Source organism: Opisthocomus hoazin, chromosome 4 (genome assembly GCF_030867145.1).
Source record: "Opisthocomus hoazin isolate bOpiHoa1 chromosome 4, bOpiHoa1.hap1, whole genome shotgun sequence".
Lineage (NCBI taxonomy): Eukaryota > Metazoa > Chordata > Aves > Opisthocomiformes > Opisthocomidae > Opisthocomus > Opisthocomus hoazin.
In genome coordinates, this window is record NC_134417.1 from 50884370 (window position 1) to 50909989 (window position 25620).

The window sequence follows — 25620 nt, forward strand, 5'->3', positions numbered from 1 at the left end:
GTTTTTCCACAGCACTTCGCTATGAGCACTACCGAGATGTTACTTACAAACGCTGTACTCACACGCCTCAGGTACGTAACGTTCGGCGCACCGCAGTAGAGTTGGTGTTTACGTTTGAGAGGGCACAGCCTACACATGAAAAGCACGGAATGGGAAGTTAAAAGCTGAAAAAGCAGTCGAGGAATATGGCATCACCTTAAATTAAAATTTTATTGCTTTGGTACCGGTTCCATGATTTTGAGGGCTGAATTAGTCACTTTTAAACGACGCTAGTAGGGATAATAACTGTAATCTCAGCAAAAGCGGCCGCCGCCACGCCGCGCTCCCGGCGCTGGCCCTTTAAGGCCCCCCCCGCCGCCCCGAGGTCTGAGGGCAGTGACCTCACTGCTCCGACTGCGCATGCGTGCTGCGGGCGCGCTCCTGGCGCAGGGCTGGGTGCTGGCGGCGCTGCCCGCTTGGGGCGCGTGCCGGGAGGGCGCGATGGCGGCCGCCGTGGGCCTCTCTTCCTCGCCGGGTTCCGCCGCCGTGAGCGAGCTTTGCCAGAACGGGCGGGAGATCTTCCTGGAGGCCTCGCGGCTGCTCCTCACCTACGCGGACAACATTCTCCGGTGAGCGGGGCGGGAGGTGGCCGAGCCGTGCTCGGCTCGCTGGGGCGGCGGGCGTTGCCGCGGGGTGACCGGCCGGCCCGGCCGCGCCAGGCCCTGGGGCGGCTGTCGGGAGCCTGCCGCTTCAGGCCCCGAGGGCGGCCGCGCTGCTCGCCGCCGCGTCCCGAAAGCGGCCCCCCCCGAGGGCGGCGGCGGGATCCCGAAGGGCCGGGGTCCGAGCAGCGCCCCCCCGCCCCCCCCCCCCCCGAGGGCGGCGGCGGGGGTCCCAGGCTTTGGCTGGCGCTTCTTTCAGAAAGCGAGAGCCCACCTGTGAGCTTGTCCGTTCCTGTGGGGCGACTGAAGGCGGTTCGGAGGGAATCTGTCATTGAACAGCCCGGCGCAGCGGTTTGTTTCTGGGCTGGCAGTCTGGAAGATGAGCCATGTGATTCAATCTTCTTGTGTAATACCGAAGTTCGAAACAATCTCGCTTCTTTTTGTCGTCGTTTAAAGACGTGTAGTGGCTCTGACTTATGTTTGCTTATTTATTGCTGGTTGGTTTGTTTTGAGGGCCAGTTTTTGGCCTTGAATGTAAAAGCCTGCATTGGCCCTGATTCTGCGAGCATTTAGACACCTAAAAATTAGTGGATGCGTAACAAATAGTGCTAAAATAGTCGCTTGATTTTTCTGTTTCCTTTCTCTTCTGACTCGGTAAGATTGGTATCAGGAGTTAATTATAGTTGCATTTTTAGAAGGTGGCTCTGTAGAGTATATATACACACACGCCAACATGTGTGATTGACCTTGATGTCTTCAAGCAACTTGAGCTGTATGAGCTGCCCCTCCCTGCCTGTATCTGGTTTGCCAACCACTTGGAAAACGGTCCTGCATGACAGAGAAGATCGGGTCCCAGGCTGACTTCTTTTAAAGAAAGAGGCGAGAGAAGAAGGCTTAGAAGAGTTGAAAGATGGAAGGGGTACTGAGAGGTGGCCTTTCAGGAGCCAGAGACCACAGTGGTTTAGCCCATGTACCAGGAAGTTTAGTATAGCTTCCGTAGTGGGCCTAAAACCAGCCAACATGGAGCTGAGGAGTTCAGTTAGAATGCTGCCAGGTAGAGGGGGGCGTGAAGTTGTCTTTTAAGTGTCTCTGCAGACTAAGCACTGCTGGCTAGGACTACAAAACACATATTTACGAGCTCAAGTTGCAAACTAAAATTTAAAACCAATTTTGTGACTCTCAAAGTTAAATGCAGAAGGACGTGGATTAAGTCAGAGTTCCAGATTAGTTTCATTCGCACCACGTAGGCAGAATGTGAAACCTAACTTTTAAAAAAATTTCTTATGAATGACTAGTGCTGCTTAGTACAGTTAGTCAGCTTTTAAGTGTTTACTTAATTTGCAAATGTGGTTAAAACTTTAAATTTCTACAGGAATCCTTATGAAGAAAAATATAGATTAATTCGGATTGGAAATCCAGCATTTTCCACGAGGCTGTTGCCTGTAAGAGGAGCAGTTGAATGTTTATTTGAGATGGGGTTTCAAGAGGTAAGTATAACTTAGTCATTTCTGGTGTCTTCATGAGTTTACACACTAAAATTTAAAATAGGATTTTTTTTTTCCTTTCCCAGTTGTAACGCACTTGATTTTGAGTCAATTGCTATTTTCTTATTTTTTTTCAGTCCTTGTTTGCAAATACCTGCCGTTAACCAATGGAAAATGTAGATGAGGCTAGTTCAGAAACCTGATGGAGCTAGAGCTAAGCTGATCTGTGATAAGACTGATTCTCTGCTGTTCAGACGCACTACTGGTTTTCTTAATGGCCAGATATATATCCATGCTGGCACAAAGGAAATGGTGGGAAATGGGGTGAAAACCCCTTCTCTTAAGTAGCAGCTCACTATTGGGCAGCCATCAGACTGCATCATCAGACAGTAGTTTCCATATTGTAAATCTGTGCGATGAAACCGTCGTTTGAAAGGGGGGGAAAAAAAAGTCCTGCTCTTCTGCTGCTTGTTCCTACTATCAGTGGGGCTTGTGTGGCCCCGTAGTGAGTTAGATAAGGGAGGCAGATCTGATTTAAAAATTAATCCCCTGAAACAAACAAAAAAGAAATATTTTTCAGCCAGTTCACAGTGCAGCTGCAGAGGTACTGGTGTTGTCCTGACAGCAGTGGAGGGCAACAGACTATTGAAATAGTGGGAGGTTGAGACTTTTACCCTTTTAGAACAGTTATGAAACTGTATCCTAAAATAGTATTGAGTGAATCTTGTTTCTGTTGCAGTCACAAAAATGTAGTTTGAAGATTGCTTTGTGTCCTGAAATGCTTCCTGTCTTAGTGGAACTTAAGCTGCCAAAGCTTATTAAGCTAGAAACAGCCTCTATAATTACAGGGAAGCTGGGGTGAAAACCCGACTCTTGTTTAATGGTGCAAAGCTCTTGCTCCAGCTTTGCTTTGCTTTGTGTATTTGATGCCATGCTTCTTAATGGGTACATACGTTATGTTATTTAGGTCCAGCTGTCATGAGACCTCTGTCTTCTCTTTGGGTTAATTAGTGTAGTTGTCCTAATTAAAAAAAAAAAAAATACGCTGAAAGAAATGGTGACTGCAGAGGGAGAAACAGTCTGCAGATTTATTATCATGCTGATGCTCAGGAGATGACTTTTAATGATGTGTTTTAGCCAAGAGGTAGCTAGCGAAGCACTCAAGCAATAATAACAGTCACTTTAAACATATTATGAAGTGCTACTCCCACTCCTGTCAGATCTTTAAGACCATGTTGGCTAAGTCTAATAGTTATTATGTCAATTGAGGCTGGAGCTCACAAACTTCTTCTCAACTGAAATAACTGAAATTGTGCCTTCTTTTGTCTCTCCTTGGTAAGCCAACTGTTTCAATTAAAAATGAGGACTCTTCTGTTGGATTGATACATTCCATTTAGTTTTGTGGTGATTGTAAGTGTTAATGTGAAGCACCGCGTCTGCAAGGATAGGTGACCTAAGGTAGCTGGCTAAACAGATTACTCAGTTTAATAAATAGAAGTGCTGCAGTGGCAGAAACTGAAACTCTTAAAGTATGAATGCTTCAGGATATTCATATTTTTAGTAATCTTTTTCTTCGTGTTAAGTACACTGATACTTGCTTCTATCATAATTACTAATCTCTTGTTATGCGACCAGTAATCATGTTACAGTCAAAAATAGGAACACAGAAATCGAGCTGGGTACAGGTCTCAGTAGGAATAATAATTCCTATCTGAAAACTTATAAAACCTAATAGATATCAGTATAGGAAGAGAATTCCCAGCAGATGCCTTGCTAGAGCCTTCTTCCCCCACTATTGGCTGTCCTCCTGTGTTGCCTGGTGCTTCACTGCTGTACTGTGAGAACTGAACATTTGTTGTTCATTTCTGTTGTTGCTGCTTTCTCTGCCAAACCATAATTGCATTGTCCATGTGTGGCTCTGCAAAATAAGTTACTAACAAAAACATGTTGCTATGAACCCCTTTTTCTCTAGGCTGACTGTAGGTTCTTGATCCAATGGCTTCTGCCGTAAGGGACCTAATCTGAAGGCTGAATCCTGCCAAGTCTTAGCATGCTAACTTCCAGTAAATGATACAGCTGTTAGCTATAAATACAAACAGCTCAGTAGCTGAGATCTGCATTAACTGCTGAATTAATTTCTCTGAATTTCAGGGAGAAACTCACCTGGTTTTTCCTAAGGAAGCTTCGATTGAACAGCTACGTAAAATCAGAGACTTAATTGCTGGAGAAAGGAGTAGCAGACTGAATGAGTCAAATCAAATCCACAGGTCGGGATCCACTGAAACTGTGGCTAGCACTCAGACAGTTGCACATCAGCCTTCAAGACCTGCTGACTCTGTTCTTGCCGCTGCCCATCAGCAACCAGAAACATCACTTGTGCAATCTCTTGAAAAGGTAATTATAACCTGAAAACTTTGTAGGTGCACTAATCTTGAATATAAAGATTGAAGAAGAGTTAAGTTTTGGGACAGGTTGCTCAGACAGGATGTGTAGTCTCCAGATGTGGGCATTTTCAAGACCTGGCTGGATGAAGCCGAAAGCAACTTGGTCTGACCTCATAGCTAGTCCTGCTTTGAGCAGGAGGTTGGACTAGAGGAACTTTTTCTTTTTCCAGTAGTTTCTGGAGTTTTTGAGTGTTTTCTTCAGTCTCCATGGAACTTTATAATGAAGTGTGCCAGATCAGTGGAAGAGAAATGGCAAAGCATAGATTGAAGTGATGGCATTTGGGGAGAGAGAGCACTTGGTGACCCATCATCACCCATAATGTCCTCTGGGAATGGAATTGTTATAGGCACTTCAATATTGAGCCATTTGATCCAATTATGTTAGCATGCCTGTAGTTGCCTTTAAAATATACTGGCTGGGTTTGTTTGAAGATTTCTGTTTTCTTGGTCTGTTTCATGGGTTTTACTGTTTCAGCTGCTTCTGCAGTAGTGGTTGGAAGGGATTATGACTTGCTGCAGTACAGGTCAGTACTGGAAGTTTTAAAAGTTGTGTTGATCTTGCATTGAAAAAATTGTTGCAGATTTCAAGATGATGCTTGATGTATTCTGAGGCTAAACCTTCTCATTTGTCGTTATTCTGCCCTGTCTTACGCTAGTCATCGAATTTGTGGATCCATTTCTCTGCAACTGATTTTTCCATGCTTCATGAGATTCAACGTAGGTGGTGGGACCAAACTTACTCTAATTTGGAGACATTGCTAATGCAATGTTGGCACTGTATTAGAATGCTGTGTTTCAGCTGGTGTCTTCAGGGAATTACACTGATAGCGCTCTGAGCCATTCAGTTTGATCTTTATAGTCTGAGTTGATTGGAAGGAAGTCCATAAAATATCTTCTGGCTATGACTCGGCCATTTTGCTTGCACAGCAGTAAGTGTTTTGACTTTCAGTGACTATACTGTAGTGGTATAGTTGTATTGTTGTTGTGTGTGCTGCAGTCAGATGTCAGAGAGATTGAGTGGTTTTTGTACTGCAAGCATTTTTATTTCTTTCCTATATGTTACACCTGTGATTCATGGGAGTCCCAGTAAGCACATGGAAAAGTGGATTACTTGGGACAGCACACAAATATTCCTAAATCGCACCATTTTAGGGATCTAACCCATCATTACCTTGCCTCATGCATGTCTCTTCTGTGTTGTTTATTGTAAAGCATTATTCAGAGTTGGAGAAGGAAAGCTATGGCTAGTCATTATTCTAGTGGATGGATTCTGATCACCTCCTGGATGACATAGTGATTATAGGAGGAAAGAGGTATCTAAACTTAGATTTGCAGTGAGGTTCACAACACTTCTAGATGTTTGCATAAGACTTCGTTGGTGTACAGTGGCTTCCGTGAAACCTGTTGAGCACTGCTGTAGCACTGATGGTGTTTGCCAGTGGGAAAATCTGAATTGTAAAGAATCTGGGAGACGTTCCGTTGTGCTGAGCGATATCTCTGAACACTCTTTCAGGGAGCTGACAGAGCATGAAGATCTGTAAGCCGTTGGCAGTCACTAACTTCCCTTGTTTCTGTTCTTTCAACTTGCATTAAAATGAGTGTGAACACAATTGGGTTTATGATGTTAAACCAGTTACTTACGGCTGATGAGCTCCAGGAAGAGCGAAACCAGTTCTGTTCTGTTTCAGCAGTTATAAAAAGTAAGGACTGGTCCTGTAGTACTGTCCAGCATCAAAGTAATCACTCCTAGTTTAAATGCTCCTTTGGAAGAAGTTGTCTTCTGCAGAGTTCTTACAGCTGTGTACTATGTTGCATTTGCTGCTATTATTTCAGGCAAGTGTGGTATTTAACAAGACAAGCATGATCTAGTGGTAAAGAAAAGATAATTTAGCAGTGCCACAGACTTCCCCCCCAAATATGCCAGACTTAATTTTAAAATCCCATTTCACTTTCTGTGTTGTTCGCCTTTTAATGGGAGTACATAGTTTGCTCAACTGCTAACTCTACTATTCACTTCAGCTATTTATTTTAGTAGATATGAGTGTACCTTGCTGAGCACAACACGTAGTTGCCATGAAGTGACACTTAAGAGAGCTAACTGAAGAAGCCTAGTTCTTATATTCTATTTCTAGTGAAATACGCTGTGGAGTATATGGTCACAGGGCTGTCTGTTCGAGTTTGTATCAGAGTTGATCCCCGAGAGAAGGAAGTAGAAATAGACAAGCAGCATTCATGAATAAGAAATAGAAAAGCAGCATTTGTCAATAATTGAGTTCTATGAGATGGTACAGCAGTGTCCGGGAAATGGAATAAATTACAAGTCCTTGCATGGATTTCAGGTAAGAGGTGTCCAAAAGAAATTGGCAGGGCTGGGGAGTAAGGCAAAAACTGTGCCATTAGAGGTGTCTTCAAAACCAGTTTTCTCCCTGAATCAGTACACTTTTCACTCGGGACACTATTTGGAATGCTTAAAGATGACATGGCTGGCATTACAGTTTGGGTGGGGGTGTCTGCAATTTTTATTGATATCTTGGAAATAAACATTTCACCTGTAAAGAAATATGTAATGTAACTATGAGTAGAGAATTGTGACTGACGAGCTAAAATAGGAGAGCTTGGTTCTTCTGATTTAAGGTGGAAGTTCATAAATCATCTTGTGACTGAAAATCCTTTTGCAGGCTGCAAATATATTGAAAACACTTCAAACAAAATTTGAGCATCTTGTATTGATGTATGAGAATCCTTCTATTCAGCAGAAAGCACTAGCTTCAATTCCCCTCCAGCAATTGAAAGGGAAGGCTCAGAAAAAGCTAGCACAAGCTACAAGACTCGACAAAGGTAATGCTACCAAGTTATAATGTATATGAAACTAGACATGTTCTTTCAAACATCTGAATGATGCGTATACCTGCTATGCTTTAGGCGTGTGAATTTGGTCATGTATCTGCAGCTTTCAAATGCTGTCTCTAAATGGACATTACCTTCTTGCTAATTTTAAAATTGTCTACTCTTTCCTTTTGTTTCTTATTTCATTTTATTTTTGTCATCCATCCTTTACGGCTTTCACATAGAAATTTTGAACTCTTAATTTATGAATTAGTAGTAAACAATGCTGGGGAAAGAAATGGGCTGAGCATATGCTGTTATATTTCTTGCATCTCGAGTGAAATAACTACAAGAGGAGGGGAGCTTCTTGTTTGAGTTGTCATTGTTATGAATTTGTCAGAGTGCAGTTTTCCCATATGTACGACACTACCAAATTCAGAATAAAATTTGACAATGCTGCTTCTCTTTTTGAAGTGTTATTATTGGTGAGACTTTGCATGAGACCTTTCCAAGACACAACATGATACAAAGAATCACCTTTTATGCTAATACTTAAATGGATAGGGTTGTTCATGTGCCATCCTCTTGGAGCTAGAAGTGAAACATAGGCATAAATATTTGTGGCATTAGTGGCTAAAACTTGTATTTTCTTTATAAATGCAAGTTTGTTTTGAATGTAGTAAGTCTTTGTCAGTTAAAAACGACTTTTCTATTTTCAAATGACAGTTTTAGATTTGTTTAGCAATATAGTGAAATTTTACTTGTACGAGAAATATTGAAATAAAAACCTGCTTCCATGACCATAATTTAAACCAAACAATCCTTTTCACTGTGAACCTGTGATAGAAGACTCTCGGTGAAGCAATTGTGCCAGCTTGATGGTAGTGCTGTTGATTTGTAAACCAAAAATAAGCTCTTCTCATCATTTTTATGAATGACTTTGTGATGTCTCATACAGCCACACACTAGTATGTAATTGTACCTTTGGCATTAGGGAACTTTTTTACAATGGATTTTCCTGGCAATTTTTCTCTTTTTATAAAGCTGTATTGGGAGGTAGTAAACTACATAAACAAGCAGAAAGCGTTCTTGTTCAGTAACATAGGACAGTGCAATGGGGAAAAGAGACTTAGCAGTAATAAATGAAAACTATTTATATTCTTTTAAAAATGGGGGGGGGGGGGAAACACAAGCATACCTCCTAGACTGCTGTAATTCTGCTGTGCTCATTATTTAAAAAGGGGAAGGAAGGAGCAGGGTGGTGTTTCCAGATGCATCTTCCCAAGCCATCAAGCTGATCTATTCAAAATGGCTTCCAGACCCTAATTTAGAGACAAATAAAGGGGAAGGGATAGAACTCCACTGTTTTGGACTGTGACAGTTTGAAAGTGTTTTTAAAGAGCTTTATAGAAACATTCCTCTGGGAATAGACTGTGTATGAGATGTGTGGATAATTGGCCCTTTCATCTTCTTTCGTTTATCTGTACTGCTGTGTTAAGACTGTCACATGTGGGAGTAACTGCTTGGTGCTCAGGGACACTTGTTTTTAGGACTTCCCTTAGAATGTAAAATAGGCATTTTTGACTCATAAAGACTGTACTAGGCCGGTTACAGTCTTTTGATCAGAAGTACGGTTTTGTGGCATTGTTTTTGCAGTTTACCAGTTTCCGTTAGAAAGGTGGATTGTGCAGTCAAAAACAGCTGCGTGGCACAGCCAACTGTTTTCTGTTCAAATAAATCACATTCGTCATTCTTTCCATGCAATGTTTTGATGATGGATTTATTTTACGAACCCAGAGAAGAATATTTATATGATAACAGTAATTTTCATAGATGGTTTCTGGTTTGTATGTTGTTATTCAGGAAAAGAGAATATGGCCTGTGCTCAAAATCATCTCGTTCAGTTTTTAGTTGACGTGCAATCAAATCCATTTTGTAAGCAATAACACCTTGTCTTAGTGTTTCAGTACAAACAACGTTCACATATAGTGAAAATGATAATAAGTAACAATAGAAATTTTACTACAATTAGAAGTCAGGTTTTCTTGCGCTTCATGGTCTTGGCAATGTACGTTCAGTATAATTAGGGCCCCGACAGATTCCTTTGTGCCAAACACTACTTAGTTCAATTCACATCTTTCTCTGAAGCTGTAAATGAATAAACTACACATTTTGCCTAGTCTTTTTTCGCCATCCTGAAAAAGGAGCTAGCGCACAAATTTGCAGCTTCCTTCAACTTCTTTTAAACGGCATTTTTAGAAATTACTTTTAGTTCTTCATATTCATTAGTTAGACCTATCTGCACTGTGACTACAAGCAAACTATAGTAGATAAAATAACCAAGTATTAATATCTATGGTTGCAGTGTGGCCTAGATTATGTAGTTAATAGGAGAACTTAGTTGAATGTTTATGAATCTGAGAAGGAAGAGAATCTCTCTGAGTACTGGAGCAAAACATATGTTTAAAGACTCTGAGTTAGAAGGGATGAATCTCTGTTGGAAGACTGGGTTTTTAAATTTATTAATTCAGTAAAGTGGGGTTATCTCCAGTGTGAGTAGATTCTAACACCTGTTGTGAACACAGGAAGATGGGCCAGAAGAGTCTGGTGGTCTGGTGTGGTGGGATCAGCTAGAGTAGAGAAATAAAGACATCCTGTGTCTAGCCTGTGTAAGCTGACAATGGTGTTTATTTGCTGAATTTATAAACAAACTCAAGTTTGTTTACATGATATATGTACATGTTCTAGAGTAATTAACCTGTTGTAGAAAGTCTGTTGATATTACACCTGGTTGTTTAGACTGCTGCCAGTGTCTGGTGCTCTGGAGTTATGAAATCAAAGCAATTGTTATTCCTAGTTTAATAGCCAAGAATAGTAAAAGGATATTTAGGAGCGGAAAAAGAATTAACACTCTCTCTTCTGAAGCCCTGAAAGAATATGAGGGGCATGAGGAACCTTCACCAGGCTTCACTATGTATCTAAATTGTTTTTCTGAGCAATTCCTTATTCTCACTCTAGGTATAGTGTTTGGGTGCAGTTTTTTGTTCTTTAATTATACAGTTTGATATTATCCAGTCTTGAGAATTTAGATTTTTTTTTTGTGTGTGTGTGCTTAAGTAACATATGAGGTTTTTTTATAATGAGACATCTAAAATATAATAAAGGCCCAGAGATAGTAGATACTGGAAAGTTCAACTAAATTATTTTTTCCATTTGACCTGTGTTGTGTAAATTTTACAGGTGCACATGTGAATGAAGAGGACTTCTTGTTGTTGGAGCTCTTGGACTGGTTTAAGAATGACTTTTTTCATTGGGTAAATAATCTTCCTTGCAGCAGGTGTGGTGGGCAGACAGAGCCTAAAAGTGACTACCTGTTGCCTACTGATGATGATTTAAGGTGGAACGCCAGTCGAGTGGAAAATCATTACTGCCACCAGTGTCAGATCTGTAATAGATTCCCAAGGTGAGTATACAAAGATTTGCTTTGTCTTTTTTTTTTTTTCCCTTATCTTTCTAGAAAGAGCTTTGCATTTGTGCATTTTGTGAACAAGTGATAAGTTTTTGGCTCAAAGATAAGAGAAGCCATTTTAAGCAACGTGATGGTATGGTTGATGAACCAGCAATTGCTCTATAATAGAAGAGATTTTTAAAAACAATATATTGCTTCCTTTTACATGGCCTTGTTCTGAATACTGGTCTGATTTTCTTCTTTTTTTTTTTTAAGCTCAATTTGATAAAATGCAACTTCTAGATAAAATAAGTTAATATTGGCATACTATGTAGGTAGGCCTGTGTTATTTCAAGGAGAACTTTCACTTCTGTTACAAGGGCATGCAGTGGTAGGACAAGGGGTAATGGCTTTAAAATGTAGGAGGGTAGATTTAGATTAGATACAAGAAAGAGATTCTTCACTGTGAGGGTGGTGAGGTACTGGAACAGGTTGCCCAGAGAAGCTGTGGGTACCCACTCCCTGGCAGTGTTCAAGGCCAGGCTGGAGGGGGCTTGGAGCAGCCGGGTCTAGTGGAAGGTGTCGCTGCCCATGGCAGAGGGGTTGGAACGAGATGATCTTTACGGTCCCTTCCAACCCAAACCATTCTATGAACACAAAGGGTAATGCACATCATCTGCTGAGTCTATAGCAAAAGAGAAAATAGCCATTTTTTTATGTTTTCATTGACTATCAAAAGAACTAGCATACAAAAATAATATTTTAAGATGAAATCTAAGTCAATTTTGAAAACTGAACAAAACCAGACTCATTTCAATGCTGCTGTAAACGTGATGGGTTTGTGTGAGTCAAAGTAAAAGTAGCCTTCTGTTTGCATTTGATTTGTGCAGTAGAGCAGTCATTTCCATTATCTTGTGTGGACTCAATGGCACTGATATCTGTTCAAATCATCGCAATGACAGTCACAATGTAAAGATTTTGAAAGGTGAAATGTATTTTCAGTTATTCTGCTCTTGTTTTGTTTTTCTCCTGTAGGTATAATAACCCTGAAAAACTTCTGGAAACCAGATGTGGACGCTGTGGCGAGTGGGCTAACTGTTTTACACTGTGTTGCAGAGCTGTAGGGTTTGAAGCTAGATATATCTGGGATTGTACAGGTATCAGTATTCTATAATATTGTAATGTTAATACAGACCTGTGCAAAATGAGGTTATATCTTTTATGGTTCTCAAATTGTATTAGCCATCAGGCAGCATATAAAATCGTGCAGTTCAGCTAACAAAGACAGTATAAATTCAATTTCCTGTCTTGCCTGATGAGATGAAATATGGTTCTGCAAGTAAGGTTAGATGATTAACTTCAGAATGATACAACCTTTATTTGAATCTAAGGGAACGTGATCCTAAGATAGGAAGAGAAATTTCCAGAAACTCTGGATGTAGATGAACAAAAACCATGTTTTTTTTCAACTGCTCCTTCATTTAGTAAATCAGGAAAAGTTACAATATTCTGCAATATTAGGAGAGGATCTTTCCTTATGATTCATTGTTTATTCTTGGTCTTTGTTATATAGATCATGTGTGGACTGAAGTATATTCTTCATCTCAGAAAAGGTGGCTTCACTGTGATCCCTGTGAAAATGTCTGTGATAAACCTCTTCTCTATGAAACTGGCTGGGGAAAGAAGCTCTCCTACATAATGGCATTCTCTAAAGATGAGGTAGGAGTAGTGATGTTGATAAAAACAAAACTTGCTCTGAGGCAAGTGTGTGATATATTCCATCTTAGTGTGACTTCCAGAATTATTATAGAAAACCATACTTTGATTAGCTAACCTCTTTAAATGAAGTAAGATATGTGGCAATTTTTGGTTGTTTTATTTTCTTCTTCAACTTGTGCTTGAGGTGGTTGATGTCACCTGGAGATACAGCTGTAAGCATGAAGAAGTGCTCTCTAGAAGGACAGCACTCAGTGAAGCTACGCTACGTGAAACAATTAATGCACTAAATAGAACGGTATGTAGCTTTTCGTAAGTGAAACATAAGTGTCTTTCCAGAATGCGAAGTCCTTGTTCAAAGGAATGCATTTGGTAACCTGATAGAATGCCTATGCTCTATGGAATATGAAATACTGCTAACCATGCAGACCTCATTTTACACTGAATACAGAAGAATCAATTACAGTGCTGAACTTCTGTGAAATGAGATAGTGGTGTGTAAAAGGATTACCATATTATCTCTTACATAGTCAAATGTGTGTGTATACACTGTGTGTATATATCTAATATATACCATGTGTATATATGTTTTCTTGATGGCTTTGGAGTAGACTTGTGCATCAATAGATGTTGGGGATAAATGACAACTGCTTTGTAACTATGTGGGCTCCTTGAGGGCAGCTGAACATTTTCCACATCAATAATAGTATAACTTGAAAACAATGGTATTTATAGTTGTTAGAAATGTAGGCCTGGTTTTTTTCCATTACTTTTTACAAGGTCTAGGAAGTGGGAGGAGTGATTCACAAGCTATTTCTGAGACTTCCAAGAAGTACAGAATACTGTCAGTAGAGCTTTGGCTCAGAGCCACATTCACTGTTTGTGCCTAATGTCCCCAAAACTCATGAAGCCATTTGCACCTGTGTGTCATAGCTGCAGAAGCTGAGTGCCCACAGCACCTCTCTGCAAAGCTTTTTCCACTCCATGCTTGGGACCAGGATGAACTTTTGTTGACTTGATATATACTAGAATACCACAAAACCTCGAGCTATCTGTAAGGTTCCATTTTGTCCCCACTTCCTTCTAGGGGTGATCCTTGTGCATAGAAGTCCTGGTTCCTGTGGCATTATATAGCTGATACCTTAATAAACAGATTATGCCTTTTTAGAGGCCTGCTGGCTTGAGGGTTATAGTCACACACTGGGAGTGTGAAGAATGGAGCTGGACTCACGATTTCAAGCCCCAGCCTCAAATGTTTTATCAGTAATGAAAAATTAGTCACATAGCAGAGTGGAGCAATGAGAAGGCTGACCACAGAGTGGCAAAATAAAAGGAGGTAAAGGATCAGAAATTCAAGTTGAGGAATGCATGCGCTGTGTGCAAGGTTGCAGGAATTTAGTGATGTCCTTTCTGAGCAATGAACCCTTGCTGACTTCAAAAGTGATCTGAGGGGATGTTTTTCTGATCTACTGGCAATCGAAACCAGTCACCAGACTCCTCTCCTCCACCAGCTGTCCACAGCGAGAGAGAACTTTAGAAATGGGGCGCTAGTAAGTTGAAAAATTACGCTGACAAAATTGATGGAATCGGGAAAGTATGCACAACTGACTCATGGGCTGGCTTGCCTGACCTCCCTCTCACCTCAGTGATGTCACTGTAGGATCATGCTCTGTTTCATTTACGGAAGTTTAGAGAACTCCAGTAAAAAAGCATATGGTGGTCTCCAACAGGTGGTGCTGCATGTTGGTCTGTTGCCCTGTTTCTTACTCCTTTCCAGCTACTTCGTAGGACTGTGCAGCTCATAAGCTGACATGAGCACTTTTCAAACAGAAAGAGCGGCCGTTCTGGTCATGTTTTAAATAAAAACTTCATTAAAAACTGCGTACAGGGAAGAAAACTGTACATGTGCTTCCAAGGTGCTCTTGTATTTCTCCTATCTTCCTTTCTCTACACGTGGACAATCCCAGCCCTTTCTTCTCTATGCTGCACGTTTTCCCTACCGCTTCCCAATATTATTAAGTCTGGTTTGTGATTTTTTTTTTATAACAACTTTGTCAATCTTTTTAATGGTATCTTATTCTGAAGAATGACTCGGTCTCCCTTTCTACAAGTTGAATGATACTTGCATTCCTCTCCTCCCACACACGCTTCCTTTTGCCAAGTAGGTGTTCAGAGTGTTTGATTAATTAATTTACTAATTTAATAATAAATTTTAATCCCTGTAAGTAACCGTTCTTACTCCTTTTTATTTCTTTTGTCTCTTATAGTTGGAATTGGATTTCAGGGGCTTAGAGGTAGTTTCCATTGAATTGCTAAATGAACAGAGATTGTTTTCTACATTTGTCTTAGTCAAAGGGCCTTTCCTAAAGTTCATACTAAGGTGACAATCAGTGGGAATCAAGGGGCCATTAAAAAGCCGCTGTCTGAGGATGTCCATGTTGTATTCAGCAGCTTCTGAAGTCAGTAGAGGGGTAAGGCAGCTCATCCCTGGAATTATGAAGACATCTTATAGCAGGTTTTCATTACTCTTACAAGTCTTCATTTCAGCTAGTGTGCTGTTTCCTTCACTGCAATCTGTTCACCAGATAACTGACATAGGCAGAGGCCTCCACTAACTTTCACTTTCCCCATCATCTACTGGAGACTGGTTCCACACTAGGAAGGATTATAGTCATGGTATCTTTTGATGCAGAGCTCCAACACTGCACCTTTGTAGTTCAATTCTTCTAAGTTACAACTAAAGAGAAGCATGGTATGCAGTATACGTTATTGTCTATGCTGTAATGTTAGTGAAAATGGACTCTGAGAGATCATTTTTGCTCTTTCCTGGATAAAGAGCTGTGGCCATTATTTTTCTATGTGTCTGCTTGTTTAGTGGCCAAGCAGAGACCACACAACAGTTTGAAGGATGTTGAGTCACTCCTGGGTAGGACCACATAAATGATCTGAGGGCTAGAACACCTCTTCTGTGAGGAAAGGCTGAGAGAGTTGGGGTTCTTCAGCATGGAGAAGAGAAGGCTCTGGGGAGACCTCAGAGCAGCCTTCCAATACCTGAAGGGGCCTGCAAGAAAGCTGAAGAGGGAATTTTTACAAGGGCATGCAGTGATAGGACAAGGGGTAATGGCTTTAAACTGAAAGAGGGTAGATTTAGATTAAATATAAGAAAGAAATTCTTCACTATGAGCATGGTGAGGCACTGGAACAGGTTGCCCAGAGAAGCTGTGGGTGCCCCCTCCCTGGAAGTGTTCAAGGCCGGCTTGGATGGGGCTTGGAACGAGATGGTCTTTAAGGTCCTTTCCAACCCAAACCATTCTATGATTCTATGACTGGCTGTTAAATGGAAAAGAGGCAAGGATAATTTAATCCACTTGGTATACTATTTTGCTTTTCAGAAATATGGTGTGTGTTTTATTTGGGTCAAGCATTCCTAAACGAGTGCTTAGTCTCTGGATTACCAACTATCTGATGTTATTCTATAGTACCATATCACACCCTGTCTACGAATTTTTCTTCACCTACTTTGTATGGACACTACCCTATTCCAGTCCATTGTATGTTACCCCGTAGACGGGGGAGAGGACCCTGAACTTTCCACTGCTTTCATTGGAAGTTGAATGGTGAGGCAGGGAAACAAATTTTTAATTTGCTCCAGGCTGCATTTTTGGTAGTGATTGTAAATGGTTGTAGCTACAATGAGGTCAGCTCTTAAAAGGAAAACTAGTAATTTAGATTCAATTGCAACCATTTTGTGGTGATTGATGTGAGATGAGCCAGTATTCCTTGTGTAAAGGTTTAAAATTCAATTTCTACTCTTAAATTATCTGTTGTTTACCCAGCAGTGGGTCTGCTTAAATCACAGGTTATCGATCTGAAAGCAGAGTCCTTCAGGAAGCATCAACAGCATAATTTGCACGTGATGCAGGACTGGTTTTAAAGCTGCACTTTACAATCCATCTTCCTTCCTATTCCCTTTGTCTGCCAAAGAGATGTGGGGCCTGAGCATGTACGTAGAGGGTAGTGCCTGAAGGAAAAACAAAAGCAGGAAGTTTGAGCCATGACAGTTGATAATGGATTTCTTGAAATCTGTTTCAGTACATGAATGCTATTGATGACAGTGTCGTTTGTAGGAAATGCAGTTGCAGGTTTTCCCAGCACAGGCGGTGCTGATCTCTGCAGAGTCTGAGCTCTATGCATGTCTTAGGCTCACGTTTATCTGCAGGAGTCTGCCGGGTGGGGGGAGATAACAAGAATTAGCATACTTGTACTCTTTACAGTGGGGGAACTTACTAATTTCTTGTGTCATACAGAAGAGGCCTGTCTTCTGAAGTGCCTTTTTTGTGTTGAAGCACTGTTCTTTAACAGGTTTTTTTTCCAGACACTCTTACAACAGCTGCAGAGCAAGGGCAATAAATTCTTAGTGTGGCATTATGAATTTCAGTGGTGGTGACCCCTGACGCTGGGTTTCCCTACAGCAGAGTGGCTTGAAGAAAATTGTAGATTGGTATTGTTAACTTAGGGTAAGCTATATCAAACTTCCTCTGAGCTGGAGTGAGATCTGTAGTACTCCTGTGGATACCCAAAGTGCCAGGGCAGATACTAAATTCAGGAAGGCCTGGTGTTTCATGAGGAACTGCTGGAGTTGCTGTGTGTCATCCATCAACACAAGCAGCGGTGCATTGCCCCCCTGCTGTGCTAGAACTGGTATTTGGCAGCTGGAATTTGTTCAGCTGGAGCTGTTTCTCATCATTTCTCTGTGTCTACTTTTCTTTATCCAGGTCTACAATGTTGTCTGGAATAAAAAACATTCAAATACCTCTTTTCTGATCCCTAATAGCAAAACTTTCTGGGGTCAGGACTGCTTTTGAGATAATTCGAATACTTACTGGACTAAAATTTCAGGTCCTGGTGGACTGAGTGTGCATGCCTTGGGTGATCACCAAAGCAGAAAAAAAAAAGATGATGTGTAATCATTTGCATACTCAGTGTTGAACTTCATTTTCCAATCCTGTGTGGGTGTATCCACAGTTAAGGAAAAAGGCTTCACATATCAGCTCTGTGTATTTGGCATGAAAATCATGGAGACAAAACCTCAGCCTCTCAATGAGTTTTAAAGTTGTGTATCAAAAAAAGGCCCATAGTTTTATTCATGTGAGCAAAGAAATCATGTTATGTAATTCTTTTTCTTTTCCACTGGTTTAGCTGGGGGTGTAGGTGATACATTTTTCTCAGTTTTCTGATATCTGCAAAAATATGAATATCATAGTTTGTTTATGGTAGACTCAGTCACTGTGAAATAACTCTTTTAGAGACCAGCTGATTGTTTGGACTTAATCACAAAACCAAGACTGTTGCCAACCAAATCACTTCACCTTAGAGAAGAAAAGTTTGACCCAAAAATTGCACTTGCTTTCTCTTTCCCCAAAATACTATCAGGAACAGCTATGGTACAGAATATATGTGAATAGCTATAAAATATGTTATGGAAGTGTTTCACCATCGAAGCAAATGTCTTATACCTGTCTTATACATGTAGCACAAACCTTATTCCACATAGTTAGTGCATGAAATTTCACAGAAAAAGCACTGCTGTTGAATAACCTTGCAGTTATGACTGATTTATATTTACACATGTGGTGTAAGATTAATGTTTCTAACAGTCAGTCTAGACTTTAAATGTTATGTATCTGGGGTTTTTTTTCAATTATTTGTTTCACCGTTGGTGTCACTCTAGGACAGAATTACAAATACCATTTTTCTGAATTTTTTACTTTGTTTCTTAAATGTATTTTCAGAGACAACAATCTTTGTCAGAAAATAGAAGAAGAGAGCTCTTGGAAAGAACAATTGTGGAGCTTGTAGAATTTATTTCTCCTAAAACACCTAAACCTGGAGAATATGGTGGAAGAACATCAGGTTCAATGGCTTGGCGAGTAGCGAGAGGTGAAATTGGTCCAGAGGTATTTAACTTGCACTGGTGACTCTCTTAGAGGTAGCTAACTAGAGGTTCTGTGATTGTGGTCTGCAGAGGAATAGCGCTTCATGGTAGGTAACCCACAGGTTTAGTTCAAACAGTGAAACTTGTGAAAACATTAGGTACAAGTTTGATGTGAATTCAGTGCAGGTCCACAGGTAATTTGTGAGGATTGATGATGGTCTGTTGATTATAAAAATGTTTGGGAATCCTTGATCTAAAGTGTGTTTTGCTCTTTTAAGTTAATAAAAATACCTTTTTTCCTTTTAATTAGTTAGCGTGACAGAACTAGAACACTTAAGGCAGTTGAAAGCAGTTGGGAAAACTTAAAATGTTTATTTGTATTATCAGTTACTATTGTTTAAAGCCTGGAAGTAGGTTTTGACCAACTACTTTTGTTAATACAAGAATATGGGAGCGATTAGGAATGTGTAAGTGGAACAATATCTTAAATAATAAGCTAAACTGATTTTCCTGTCAATATTTTTGACTGTTTCTGAAAGCAAGATTTTAATTATTTTATGCTAAGATACTGTTTCCCAGAAACATAGCCATGTTTAGCTTGAGGCAGCATGCAAAGGTGTGACTTACCCATCACTCGTTAAATACAGTTTTGTAGTGATCCTGTCATGTGAAATGACTGATGATCCTAAATAGAACCAGTTAGGTTAAATTAAGGAGTTTCTTAGGATTGTTAAAGTTTGAGAAATTAAGAGTTTATTTCAGTTCTTCGTAGTTTAGAAGATTTAATTTCTGCTTTGCTGAAACTCAGAACAACAATGACAAATCTTAAAAAAAAAAAAAAGTAATACTGACAAGTTATGACGTTGGTACGTCATGTTTTTTGAAGTTGACCTGTAAAATGTAGTATACAAGCACTTATATGATAGTCACAGAATTACATTTGCTATTCAAACTAACCGTTTACTTATTGTACAAGAAATATACTCAACATAAAATTTCTATTCCTAACATGTTAATCTGTGAATTAGATTTTCTATTTTTAATTTATTAGTAATTTACTTCTAAAAGGAGTTGTATGAAAATTCTAAAAAGAAAATTACTACTCACTCTGGAGAAGGTGCAAGTCTATTGTAGGAAACTGATTTAGAACTTTTGTTTTGCAGAAATGCTTTTGTCCGTGACCTCTCTTAAAAATGACATTTTTTTCAATTGGAAGCAAAACTGAATTGGGAAGCCATGGCATGCTGTTTAAAAGTAACAGTCTTACTGAAACGTACTGGGGAATGAAAGTGCTTGTATTTTTTGTCTTTTTCAGAAAAGAAAAGAAGTAATTTTTATTCCCTCTGAAAAAGAGAAGACATCTAAACTCTTCCACCTCATCTACAATATAGTAGAAGATAGTTATACGCGGATTTCCAATAATAATGAAAAAATAACTGGCTGGGAAACAGGTGTTTGGAGAGCAGAGTCTATTTGGAGAAAGGTTGAAACAGATTGGAAAATGGTAAGGATAACAATTATTCAAAATGTAAAATCTACTGTAAAAGTATGGTAACTCCATGAAATAGAAAGCTTTTGCCAGTATTTGACATTAAAACATCTCTTGGTGCCCGTAAAATTTAGCTGATGTTAGTAAATGTTGCTGTTAAGCTTCAGGTGAGATTGCCAGTTGACTTAAGAAACTGGAAATAAATTTAGCTTGTCTTTCGGAAAGGATGACCAAATTCTGTGCAGATAGGTAAAATCCTTGCAAAAGTACCAAATTTAAAAAAAAATGTTTTACTGCTTATGCTTTTGGGCAAACACACAATATTGTGTTATTGAAAAGCAGTACTTCTCTCCAAAAAAATATTTTGTTTGTTTTGGAGAACAGTTTTATAGTGTATCACCTCTTTGATACACAGCCAAAGGAAGAAATTATCATCCTAAATATTATGGTTCCATCTGCAAGAAGGCAAAAACCTGTCAGTTATGCGGATTATTGTATACCCTGCCCAGACTCCTTCCCATCTGTCAGGACATGGAGCAGCAGAAGAGTCGTATGCTCTAAATCCAAGAAGAGGACGGATGCCTGTGGGATGGGAAGGGGTTGTTTACTAGCAAACAGCTTTTCCCACAACAGCTACCAAGCGTGGAACTGAGCATTCCTGTCAGGGACTATAGCACGTCATTGCGTTGTTCCCCTGTCACTTTACTAGACTACTCTGAAAGGTCTCTGGCCAAACATTCTTCTAGCTTAGACAATGGTTTTCTTCCCATTGATGAAAAATGGAGCGAAGTGGGTAGCTGTCTTCTGAGGTTTTCTGTGCTAGGTCCATACATAACTGACTTGCCAAATGCATTGGGGAATGGCTTGGAGAGGTTATTCTACGTAAAAGAGAAGGAATAAGGGAAGCAAGTGGAGAATAATATACAAAATGTTACAACAGGGTAGTCTTAATAGGAAAAGAAAAGTAACAAAAACTCAGAATGAGGGACAACTGTCCTCTGCTTCTCTAGGACCTGCTAAAAATCTGATAGCACATTGTATCTTCAAGTCTCCAATGATCAGTTATCCCCACTTTTGCAAGAAACATAATGTCTTTGCACTGAAACCGATTAGGAGTCTGCTGTTCTGCTCAGCTCTTCTAATTGGATAAAACAGGGAGAGACAGATCTGTAAGACCAGGCAAAAAGACTTTACCCTTGCATTCAACAGCAGCTCAGTTTTTCTAGATAAAGGATGAGAGGATGGCCTTGAGAAATTAGGAGCTACAGCTCCAGGTATATCTCAGGCTTGTGGGTAAGGCATGTTAGTTCTACAGGAACAGCATTTTGCAGAAAGTCTGTGTATGAATCTAAAATGACTTTTTGCTGAAGGTTGTTTGTATTATGGGATACAGCAGAGGAGAGGTTGTTTGGGGTTTTTTGCGTGTTCTTTTTGTAATGCCTCCAGTAGATCTGCAAGGTATGGATTTGGAGTTTGATTCAGCAGCTGTTCAAGAAACTTACCAGCCAAAGGAGCCTTCACAGAAATATTTTGTTTATCATGTAGTATGTGCTGAATGGAAAGCAATTTAAATATAAAAGCCACAGTGAAGGGAACTATAGGTGTTAGCCCAGGAGTAACAGGGAAGAACCATCAGTTATGTATTCTGTCTTTGCAATGTTGTTGATCAAAAGGATTCAGATTGATGATCATCTGGGCCAATCTGATAGTAGTCATCTCCATTGTATTTGTATATTTTCTTGCTATTCAATATCACTTAACTTTATGGTACACAAAGAGTAGGTGATAATAAGAATGTAAGAACTTGTAGATCTGAAATCCGTGGGTTTCTAAAAGCTTATTTTCCAGTAGAATTACTTCAGTGGAAGAGAATTTGAATGAGTCTTTTTTTTTTTTTTTTTTTTTTCCTGAATTCAGGCTTTTTTCAAATACTGGAAAAAGAGTAGCCAGGTGTGAAAGTTAGAGGACAGTCAAAACCACACAAAAGGAAACTTTAACTTCTGCTCTTCTGATTAAATGCTTGAATATTATAATGGAAGATAACAGGTTAATGTTTTAGTTTTTATCCCTAAAAACCCATGTTTAGTGCACCTCAACCAAGTAGTCATTAGTGGAGTGTTTTGGCTTCCTTACTCAAATATGGCAATTCAGTAGGATCTGATCAAGAGAAATCTCTTGCTGGCACTAGCTGAGGTACATAAAAAAAAAATGTGTGGAGATCAGCACTATCATGAACATTAAGATTATATTCATGTGAAAGCAGGTTAAATAGTTACATTTTCATAGGTGATCCTCAGTTTAACACCTCACGTCTTTGGGGGTTTTCAGCTTTCTTGAACATGAGAATTAACATTTTTATGCCTGGTGCATAGTAACATTGAAATTCTGGTTTATAGTCTGTCAATGACATTTCTATATTAGGGTGGGATCTTCAGTAAAACGTAATACTGTGTTTTACTGTCATCATTTTATTCAGGGTTGTTCTTTCCAGACTAGAAACTAAAGAGCTGTGTAAGTCCATTCACTATGACATTAATCAGAAGCCTGGGCATGACAGAATTTTTATAAATTTTCTTACCTAAGGATTCTGAAAGGATCATGGTAGTTTAATCTGTAATGTCTGTTATCCTGATTTGCTGATAATAGATACTAGACTTGAAAAGATCATCAGATGCTTATTACAAAACTCTTATGAGGGCTCATAACTCTTATGAGGGTTCATAATAACTTTAGTGAATGTTGACATACACGCTTGACTTGAGCCAGGTGAAGTTTAGAACAGCATTGGGACTACACTAAATGATGCAAATCTCTAACAGTTCTAATAATGTTGATACAGGATTTATATATGGCTAGCATGTGTGATTTGCTTTCACAAAGACATATGAAGTCCTAGGCAAAGTGATGAGCTGCCAGCAGCCACATCTGAAGAATCTAAAATACTGATTACACAGTTTTCTTCATCAGGAATACTGAACAACCAAAGTGTGTGGGCCTGTGCATTTGTGTAAAAAGGAAAAGTCTGCTTTTTTTTTTTTTTTTTTTTTTAAATAAACTTAGATACTTTTGTGGCTTAAACTTTTAAACAAGCATGTTGAAATAGATTAGTGTTCCCTAGTGAAGGACTATGAACGTCTACAATTGCCTAACTGTGGACTAGACTTAAGGATTCAGAATGACATTATATACAAAATTGTACTGTGTACAGTTTTAAAGGTTCAGAGGCTTGATAAAGAATGAAGGTGTGTTATGTTAAGATTTTATGTCCTTGTTACAATGATTAATTAGACATGTCTTGGTCATCTCAGTTTTTGACATGCTGATGATGTCTTCTTTTCATTTAGGTTTATTTAGCCCGAAAAGAAGGGTCACCCTCTGCTTCCATCAGCTGGAAGTTTGAGTGCAAGTCAGTTGCTCTGAAAATAGATAACATTTCAGTTAGGACAAGCAGTCAGACATTTCAGAGTGGAAGAACAGAGTGGAGACTTTGGTCTCCAACAGCAGAAGTTGCTGTGATAGGAGGTAAGTGTGAAATTTAAATAATGAATTATATGATGCAGCAAAGGTGTAGCTGGAAATAAGTAGTTTATATGGAGAGAGCAAATACTGTGCAAATATTAAATATAAAATGCAAATACAGTTTGACTTTTCCAACTCGTTCTTTCTTAGCAAGGTCAAGAAAATACTGTGCGTTTAATCAAAATTTGTACAAAAATGTGGTACAAAACCCGAGTTTTATTAATATACACAGCCCTACCTGCAACAGAGCAGGATTAGCACATAGTGGATACAAGATACTTGTGTGTTTTACTGGGAAGGATAGATGCTCCTATGTGCGGTAGCTTCAGTCTTGACTAGGTCCTCTGAGCACAAGCACTAAACAAATAATAACTAAAAATTTGGAGCTGTTTTTTTTTTTTCTGCCACTGATTGGCAGATGAGTTTGAGTAGTTGCAATTGAGATTCTTAAACATCCATTACAACTTACCCTTTTTAACATGCATGCTAGCATTATATGCTGTCTGGAGCAGTGGATAACCTAATTGTTTGTCTTTTCCTCCAACAGATAAAAATCTTCGCTCCTATTCAGATTTTTCTGGTGCAACGGAAGTTACTTTAGAAGCAATTCTAGATGGAGGGGATGGTGAAGTTGCATGGCAACACACACAGCTGTTCAGAGACAGCTTAACAAGATGTGGGGAAAATTGCCTGGAGATAATTATAAAACTCAGTGACCTCTGAGAGCCTGGACAGAAGAGATATTCTTCAAATTCCTTGAAGACCTTGTACCATGGATACAACATGAGGATTTGGTTGGCAGTTCCTGTTCTTCCTGCTGGCAGCTTATTTCCTGTTTCACTGCTTCCATTTAACCAACTTGAAACTGCCCGTGTATTGAATAGGTAAACATCACAATGAAAACCTCTTCGCTCTAAAAACAAACGCTAAAATTACGGGATTGAACCATTAAATACCCTTTTCTTAACCTTTATGATGAAAAGGAAACAGTTTTTAGGAAGTGAAAAGTGATCATAAGAGCACAGAGCAATTGTAACTGATTTTCATTTGGAGTCTGGAGGTTGGCTTACTGGGGTTTTTTTGTAATCTACTCCTTGGAAAAACAGTTTGAATCCCATTTTCCGATTACAACAGATGCCTGTGATGATTTTAAAATATTTTAAAGAATGATAGAAGAGTTAGATATTTTAAAAGAAAATTACGATTTTGTGCAATAACCAGAAGAGCAGAAATTAAGATAAATTTTGAAACAATCTTGAGATGATCTTGTTATATTCCTAAGTATTAAACTTGCATTTAATACCTAGAAATGTTTGGAAGTATGATGGTGTGCTAGGACAATAAACTAATTTTGAAAGAAGTGTTCATTATATACCTAAAATTGTCATGAAATTGAGACTTAAAACTGAGTAAAAAGATCAGAATTTTTTTCTATGAAAAAATAGATTATTCATTATAAATACTTTTTAATGATATAAATCCGGATTTGCCCACTTTTTAAGATTTATTAAGTCTGTAGGTTGAAATAACTTTCTAAGCTATTGTCTTAAGTTGCTTTGAATACTATTCCCAAACTATGTAAAAGTATATACAATTTTTCTGTTCATTAATGCAGTGTTTAAATTTCTCTTCATTGAATATAATAAAAACTGCCACCCAGGAGACGTCAGATGTAGCAGTGCTGTGAATAAAGTGTGGAGTGAATGTTCAGATTGGACAGTTTTTATCAGAGAATTTGAGGAAGGCTATGGCTGGATTGTACAAAAAATTTTCTATTATAGGACTATAATACGAAGTTCAAACTGTAGTTTTATTTTAAAATAAGTGAAAATTAGGGATGGTGCTCTCAAGATCAGAGTTTTTAAAACTTTTTGTTCCTCTTTCTGACCCTTCCCACCAATGTGTTAATTTGAAATGATTGTCAAAAATAATTTATGTTGAAATGAATGTTTGTTGACCTTTCAACAAATGTAAGCAAATATAAGACTATTCAGACTTTATTAGGAAACTGCATATACACAGTGAGCGTAGGCATCAAAATTATGCCACAGGCATCTTAAAAAGTGGTATATTGTGGCAGTTTGGGAGCGACAGAATGATGTATGATGGATTACATACTTT

The 25620-nt window shown here is 39.1% G+C and overlaps 1 protein-coding gene across 1 annotated transcript; it reads left to right on the plus strand.

The window, feature by feature from the left end:
• The first annotated feature begins 364 nt into the window (after positions 1-364).
• Positions 365-25168, plus strand: NGLY1 (N-glycanase 1). The gene is made up of 12 exons (XM_075418991.1): positions 365-608; positions 2011-2125; positions 4274-4516; positions 7245-7404; positions 10633-10855; positions 11876-11997; positions 12414-12559; positions 12744-12854; positions 18349-18513; positions 19807-19995; positions 23325-23502; positions 24047-25168. The coding sequence occupies exons 1-12, from the start codon at positions 400-402 to the stop codon at positions 24220-24222; spliced, it is 2037 nt and encodes a 678-aa protein (XP_075275106.1). The 5' UTR covers positions 365-399; the 3' UTR covers positions 24223-25168.
• The last annotated feature ends 452 nt before the right edge of the window (positions 25169-25620 follow it).

Bases quoted from the DNA above. Each gene is read 5' to 3' on its own strand.
- NGLY1 (XM_075418991.1), top strand. From the start codon at position 400: ATGCGTGCTGCGGGCGCGCTCCTGGCGCAGGGCTGGGTGCTGGCGGCG. The intron at 12,560-12,743 runs GTAGGAGTAGTG...CTTGTGCTTGAG, and splicing joins TGGCATTCTCTAAAGATGAG to GTGGTTGATGTCACCTGGAG. The intron at 18,514-19,806 runs GTATTTAACTTG...TGTCTTTTTCAG, and splicing joins GAGGTGAAATTGGTCCAGAG to AAAAGAAAAGAAGTAATTTT.